This window comes from Rhamphochromis longiceps, linkage group LG14 (genome assembly GCF_057381845.1).
Source record: "Rhamphochromis longiceps isolate RC_006_pf linkage group LG14, R_longiceps_female_GT1.1, whole genome shotgun sequence".
Classification (NCBI taxonomy): Eukaryota; Metazoa; Chordata; class Actinopteri; order Cichliformes; family Cichlidae; genus Rhamphochromis; species Rhamphochromis longiceps.
Genome location: NC_140570.1, coordinates 10,101,108 through 10,108,889, shown reverse-complemented (window position 1 = coordinate 10,108,889; position 7,782 = coordinate 10,101,108). Strand labels below are relative to the sequence as shown.

The 7,782-nt window shown below is 41.0% G+C and overlaps 1 protein-coding gene across 1 annotated transcript; it reads left to right on the top strand.

Annotated features, from left to right (window-relative positions):
- The first annotated feature begins 2,697 nt into the window (after positions 1–2,697).
- Positions 2,698–7,504, top strand: LOC146653582 (homeobox protein otx5-like). The gene is made up of 3 exons (XM_085380677.1): positions 2,698–3,501; positions 4,662–4,813; positions 5,135–7,504. The coding sequence occupies exons 1-3, from the start codon at positions 3,402–3,404 to the stop codon at positions 5,771–5,773; spliced, it is 891 nt and encodes a 296-aa protein (XP_085236803.1). The 5' UTR covers positions 2,698–3,401; the 3' UTR covers positions 5,774–7,504.
- Positions 7,505–7,782: the final 278 nt, after the last annotated feature.

The following is a 7,782-nucleotide window of genomic DNA, read 5'->3' as shown; positions in this document are numbered from 1 at the left end:
AGCTTCTTAGTTTATTGAAGGGCGTTCGCTAATGAAAAAGGGATGAGAGAAATAGTGGAGCATATGGGCAAATGTTCTCTAACAAAGTGGGATGGCAGTTAAGGTCAACAAGGGGAATAAAAGAGTTTGGAGAAAATGAAAACTAAATGAAAATACAATGGCAGTGTTTGCCTGTGGGACATGTATGCGTGCTTGTTTCAAAATGGGATGTTTACGAAATGCTGTGCCCTGCTGTGTGTGTGTGTGTGTGTGTGTGTGTAGGTGTTTGTCTGTGGGAGTATAGATTAGATGCACTAAGCCTCTTATGTGATGGTTGCCCTTAATTTGCTTCTACTCTGGGTCCTAGTGCGTCCAAACCACAAGCATCACGGAACAATTTCCAAAACAAACAACCCAGAAAACATTACTTGTCATGCAACAGTAAAATCTGCTGCTTTGAATAAGAGCATTAATATTTAGACTGGTACCTAGCCCTGTATCTTCGGGAGGGCTTATCTTTTTATGCACATTCAAGAGCACAATTTAAAGAGTAAAAATCACAAAGAAAATAACTTGGAGGACAAAAATAGTGACTGTACTAAATAATTCTGAATAAATGAGTCAACTTCCTAATGCTTTCATAATGCTTGTCTTGTTTTCTAAAACAATGGATGCGGCAGTTTTGGGACTTTTTTTCTTTAAATCTGGTGCAGCATTTAGGCTACAACCTAATGACGATTTTAAAAAAAAATCCTATATTTTATTATCTTATTAGGAACCTAAGAGTCTAATTTAGAACAGCTTTTCCATTTCAAAATACATGTACAATAACTAAAAATAACTATATACTAATATTTTACAACTATACTTTATAGCCTAATACAGTCCCAAATACAAATGTGTCATTTATAATTAGCACACAATACAGGCTATTTATGCTTTTGTTTAATATGCTCGCGTATATTGTCAACTGAGAAACTACTGATTAAATGAAGTTATTTTTTCTACTATAAGCTTATCAAATTCTACTGCTCATAACAAAAAAACATTTTTAACATAAAAAGTAAGAAAACAATGTATTTTCTGTTAGCTTATAACATAAAACATGTTAAAAAATTTACTTAAGACTCTGAGGGCAGGTGCTAGGAGAATGCGCGTGCACAGCACTACCGCGCTCGCGCCCTGACGCGCATCTGAGGTCTCGCTATTCCCGCCGTTTTTTTTTTTTCATGTCAGCTGGAGGTCTCGAGACAGTCTTGTCCTCGGACTCCCCACAGTTAGCTCAATTAGCTATCCTGCTAGCAGTTAGCTGTGTATAAACTACCCAACAACAACTGACAATAACAGCTAGACATACCAACAAACACACAGGCGTACCTGGATGCGGTAAGCAACTGAAGAGTCCACCGTATCCAAACCGTGAACAGCGCGCACACTGGAAGGCCTCCCACACACTGAGACAGCCACACACACCTCAGCAGGTGAAGACATTTTATTCTGAGATTTGGAAACGCTCAAACACGCCGGTAAAATACTCTCTGTGGCTCTGTGTGTGTCTTTATATCTCCTGCTTTGGCTTTACAGAGCTAGATAAACCCCTTATACAGTTTGGGCTGTAGCTACATGTGTGTGTATGTGTGTGTGTGTGTGGATTTTAAACTATAAGAAATCCGATTCAATTAACAAGCGCAGAGAATCGGCTTTGGACACTGTGAAATTGTCTCGCTGTAGAGGATGGCACAGGCCAAACTAGCCCCGGGAGGAGACACAACGCATACACAAAGCTCAGCGATAATAAATACAACACCAGGACTGACAAAATAAACAAAGGGTAACGGAAACAAAAAAACAAACAACCTTCTGTAATAATAGTGCGTACAAAATTATAAGATAACGAAATAACGTCGGACTTTGCAATAAAACATCTTTATCAGATACTTATAACACATTTAGAATTTAGGTATATAATCAGACCAGGGCCTGACAAATCAAATAAAACTAGTTTCAGATTATTATTATTATTATTATTATTATTATTATTATTATTATTATTATTATTATTATTATTATTGATTAAGTGAATGAATGGATAATTGGTCCGGAGGCAGCATGTTGGGGATCAGAAGGGGATTTAATAGCAGAACAACGCGGTCTTTGTGCTACTTTTAATCCGGCCTGTACCCCCCTTCTCCGCCTCAGCTGCTCTACCTCTGCCTCCACACTCAGTTGTCCAATTATTTTAGGGAGGCCAATTTCAAAAATACTTTAGAACAATATATTAAATTTTTTTAAAAAGAATTAATTCAAATTAAAAAAAAATGATATCTTGACAATGTCTCCGGACACCTATGCTTGTTGCTGGGACGACTGTTTTAAGCTTGGCAAGTGGCTATAAAAACGAAAATTGTTAAAAATTTGTGTTTGCGCGCGCGCGGTGTGTGTTTTATAATACTTTTTCGATGTTTGTGTTTACTGCCTGCATATCAACAAGTCTTCTTTGTTGCTGCGGCGACATTTAGATCAAATAGGGACATTAAAAAGACCATATATTATCCTCTATTGAAAGACAACTTGAATGAATAATGAACAATATGTAGATGCGCGTGGGCGTGTGCGCAGAGAGAGAGAGGGAGAGAGAGAAGGAGGGAGGGCTCTGGGTGTCTACTTGGATAAGAAGTTACTTCTAATTAGCCAGTCTCTTCTCGCTCTCCTCACTTGTCCGCCCTGCAGATCAGCATCCTCTTCTTCTCAGGGACGACCAGGGACAGAGAGGCCCCCCACCCGCCTTACAATTTTTCAACACCCGTCAGACCGCAGGCACCAAACTGCTGTGGAGCTGCCGCTGCTGCCGCTGCTGCCGCTGCTTTTTGCCATCTTTCACCCGGCCACGTTATATGTGCGCACTGCAATTACGCACGGCTCTGATGGAGATTCTAACCGGCCTCGATTAGCGAACTGTGCTGTTTTCAGTGTGGTGTATTGACTTGTCGCACCGGGCCGACTTCAGTTGAGGTAGTCTTTCTTTTTTTGACTAGAAGCATTGAACAAACACCAAATCCTTAAAAGCGCCGTGGTTTTACGCGTCAGATGGAAACAAACGTAAAGGGGCTTGGCAGCTGGAAGGCAGTAAGTCAGAGTAACGTATAAAAATAGTTGAGGAGAAGGCAGTCAATGGACAATTAAAAAAACAAAACAACCTAAGGCCAAACATCCCAGGAAAAGGAACAAACACCGTTAAAGGCAGTTAGAAGGAAAATAGAGAGAGAGAGAGAGAGAGAGGAGGGAGAGGGAAAGAGAGAGAGAGAGAGAGAGAGAGAGAGAGAGAGAGAGATACACCCCCTGGAGACTAGTTAGGAGACCCGGCCCCCGGTCTGAGAGAAGGAGAGAGCGAGTGAGAGAGTGTTTTAAAGCCGGCAGGAGGCATGATGTCCTACATTAAGCAACCCCATTACGCCGTGAACGGGTTAACGCTGTCCGGCCCGGGCATGGATCTGCTCCACACCGCCGCCGTTGGATATCCCAGTAAGTACTGGCCTTTGACTTCTGTGTGTTTTTAATCTGTGTAAACCTGTAGTTTCTTTAATCGCCTTTATATTAAGTAAACAAATAAAATAAAACAAGGGAAATGATGGAATTAAGTGAAATATTCGTTATGTATTTATTGCTTATATCGCGCAGAAAAACGGTAAAGAAAAAAAAAAGACTCAATTTGAATAATATATTTGAAAATTTATCTGTACGGTTATATTTATGATTATGAACCTAAGTGTCTGCTCCGTGTATCAGAACATGTGTTCACTTGACCTATAAATTCAGAGGATTATAGAGTCAAAAAACAATGAAAATGTGTGAGAAGAGAAAGGCCGCCTGTTCTCACACGGAATTAAAACTAACTCCAATCTGTTGCGCTTACAGTGTAACCTATTTACAAAAAGGACAGTCATTGTATTTCATATTGGTGCATTAATAATATATATTTTTTCATGAATGAACACTGAGGTTGTTTATAAAGGCCGATATGCAGCGATCAGCATCTGCCACAGCTCAGAGGATAGTTTGAAACGACGGCAGAAGGCGTGTTGTCGAGCTCGGCCCAAAGTTTACGTTTTTAAAAGTCATAATCCCCGATGTGGATATTCATTTCGTTTCGGTCTTTCTTTTTTTCCAGTCAGAAATATTAAAAAAGAAAGAAAAACATCAGGCCTGCTGGATCCGCTTATTCGGTCCTATAAAAACGTTTCAATCCCGCACACGTTTGTTTCTTTCCTGAACGCCACATAAAAGATTGAGCTACGGAGACTCGCCACTATTTGTTTGTCTATAAATATCCACAGCAGCGTATAAAATGTGAAACGAAGCCGCAACAGTGCTTATGTATTTAAAGTGTATGCTGCGAATTCAAGAGAAAAATCGGAATTCGTTTATTTGTTCCAGCGTTTTTATTGAAGTGGTTTATATATAGATTTGAATTTCATATTATTTTCATTCATCAGTTCAATCATTTTTTAAATGTAATAAATGCACACCAACGTTGATACATGGCCTTACATGGTCCAATAATTTTTCTGCGGAATTCTTCAGGTATAAACTCAACGTAGATTTTAACGTGGCAATAATAATAATAATAATAATAATAATAATAATAATAATAATAATAATAATAATAATAATATTTTTTGTAGGCACCCCACGCAAACAGCGTCGGGAGCGCACGACTTTCACGCGTGCGCAGCTGGACATCCTGGAGGCTCTTTTTGCCAAAACACGCTACCCAGACATCTTCATGAGGGAGGAAGTGGCACTCAAGATCAACCTGCCTGAGTCCAGAGTCCAGGTAACACATTACACTGAAAATTATAATCATATATATTTTCCTATATTGGCAGGGCAAAACACCTGTGTGTGTGTGTGTGTGTGTGTGTGTGTGTGTGTGTGTGTGTGTGTGTGTGTGTGTGTGTGTGTGTGTGTGTGTGCGTGTGTGTGTGTGTGTGCGCGCGTGTGCGTATGTCACAGAGACACACATACAGAAAGAAAGTGAGGGTTTGTTGAGTTCTTATGAAAGCAGCTTGTACATCTTTAATGTTTTTTATCAGCTGCTTTGATTGTGAAATAGTGATACTTAGATATCTTCTCTCTGATGCTCCTGTTCCCAAAGGTCTGGTTCAAAAACCGTCGTGCCAAGTGCCGCCAGCAGCAGCAACAGAGCACAGGCCAGTCCAAACCACGGCCCCCTAAAAAGAAGGCATCCCCTGCTCGTGAGGCCAACACCGAGGCCAGTGCCAACCCCACCAACGGTCCCTACAGCCCTCCTCCCCCTCCTCCAGGCACCGCCATCACCCCCAGTTCCAGCTCTGCTAGTGCCACAGTGTCCATCTGGAGCCCAGCCTCGATCTCTCCGCTGCCAGACCCCCTGTCTGCTTCCACCACCCCGTGCATGCAGCGTACCACCACCTACCCCATGACCTACACCCAGGCCCCAGCCTACAGCCAGAGCTACGCAGGCTCCTCCTCCTACTTCACTGGCCTGGACTGTAGCTCCTACCTGTCTCCAATGCACCCACAGCTGTCGGGGACCGGAGGGGCCCTGAGCCCTATCACAGCCTCCTCTATGGGCGGGCCCCTAAGCCAGTCCCCAGCCTCACTGTCCTCCCAGGGCTACACAGCCGCCTCACTGGGCTTTGGAGCCGTCGACTGTCTAGACTACAAAGACCAAACTGCCTGGAAGCTCAATTTCAATGCCGCTGACTGTCTGGACTACAAAGACCAGAACTCCTGGAAGTTCCAGGTCTTGTAAATAACAGGAGGTGGGGCGTGGGGAGGGAGGTAGAGGGAAGAGGTAAGAAATAAAAAGATAATAATCAAAGTAGGTTGAAAAAAAAAACAAGATTACTTTCTATGTGTTTTAGAAGGAGGAAGAGGTAAACTTGGGACACAGAAGTCCCACCAATCACACATCAGCTGAGGAAGTGATCGGCTGAAATAAACTCTACGTGTTTGTCGTTTCAGAAAAATATCAGTGGGAGTAATGTGATCTGTTGAAGCTCGGTTTGGTGATTGTAACAAAGAGATGGCAATCGTGTTTAAGCAACATAGAAAATCAGCCTTGAAATCAAGGAATGACTACATGTAAGGAAAAAGAGACTTATGTATGCAGAATAAAATCAGACTAGTGAGAACAAGCTTTCCTTTTGATTCGACTGATAAAGCTGAGTTTGACTTGGACCAAATTTAAAGCAGGGCTTATTTGTAAAATTGCCACAGCACAACAACATTTGTAACCTACAGGTTGTTTTTAACATAGAATTGAAATGGACCTTTTACACTGATGAGAACTGCATTTCTTCCTTTCAGACTTCTAATTTTGTTTTTTCTGTCATGTTTTTCTTTGAAAAAGCTGCTTTTTTTAATCATTGAGCTTTGAGAAATGAAAACAGTTCAGCTAACCCAATGTGACACCTAAAGCTCGGTGTCTTTACAGGGTCTTCTCTAAATCACACACAAGCTGATGGTTCCTAGTAGCCTTGCATGACAGTGACCCCCTGCAGCCTGTGTGGGATACGAGCTGAGGGGGGGGAGGAGTAGGTCACTCCAGTGACTGCAGTACGAACCTGTTGCCTTTGAGCATGGTTATAATCATTAGCTGAATGGCTAGTACATTGTTAGTGTAATAAGATCACTTCCACACATTTTGAGGGACAATGGTCACATTGTTGCTAGTTGAGGCAGAGGAACCCCTCTTCATCTCACAGTGGCATGATGAGAGCAGACTGCCAATAAACTGCTGCAGTGAGGTATCTGATGGGAGAGGAGACTGCACCGGAGAAAGGGAAGGGACTGGGCCTACATGCGGCCGACTCACCCCTCCTCCTCCTCCTTTGCTCAGAGTCTGGTGCCTCTCTCAGCTCCAACCTGTAAAGATGTGATGGGTACCACTTTATGTGTTTGATGTTTTGTCTGATTTCTTTTCTTTTTTGTATTAGACTTAAAACAACTTAAGTTTCTTTTCAAATTTGTGAATTTGTTTGAGTAAAATTTGTGGTAATTTGTTTTTAAGTTCATATTACTATCAGTACTATTATAACTATCATCATTAATATTATATCTTCTGCTGACATGGACTTTGCTAATATACTTTTTTGTTGTTGTTTTGTAAATATTAAAACTTGAAAGTGTAATCATGTCTGGTATCAGCTGTGTGTTGTTACACAGGCACTCCACCCAACAGACTCTATCACCCTCTTTCTTAATTTCTAGAAAACTGCCAACTTTTAATTTTTTTTTCTGTTTATATACTTCTGGTTTCTGCTTCTTCTTCTTCTTTTTTGTCAAACTCAGGGGTTTATCCAATAGAAGTAGCAGTATGCTTCTTAATCATTTATTGTACTTACATATTTTTTTTTTGCTTTATAATCGTCTCTGCTTATTTTCTGATATGAATTATTTTGTATATTTCATTTGTCTCCTGTGTTTGACCGGTCTCATCACTACCATGCCAGATAGCTACAATGTTTCTGAGACATTAAACAACTTCATTAAAACTCCTGGGTTACTGTGTTCTCTAAGTCATGGATCCTTCCATTTCTCTGCAATTCAGGGCTGCAAGATAGTGCTAAATAGTGATACTGCAAATTTTAATATCGTTCCAATACCAAGGGAATACAGGGTCAGTACTGCTGGTACTAATACAGGTACTTTTAACATATAAAGCCAGCTTTTTTAGGGGAGAGCAGTGTGTCACAATTTATGAGATGAATCATCATCAATTTGGAAATGCATTTTAGTGTCCACTAAATCACTGTGATT

Bases quoted from the DNA above. Each gene is read 5' to 3' on its own strand.
- LOC146653582 (XM_085380677.1), top strand. From the start codon at position 3,402: ATGATGTCCTACATTAAGCAACCCCATTACGCCGTGAACGGGTTAACG. The intron at 3,502-4,661 runs GTAAGTACTGGC...TATTTTTTGTAG, and splicing joins CGCCGCCGTTGGATATCCCA to GCACCCCACGCAAACAGCGT. The intron at 4,814-5,134 runs GTAACACATTAC...CTGTTCCCAAAG, and splicing joins TGCCTGAGTCCAGAGTCCAG to GTCTGGTTCAAAAACCGTCG.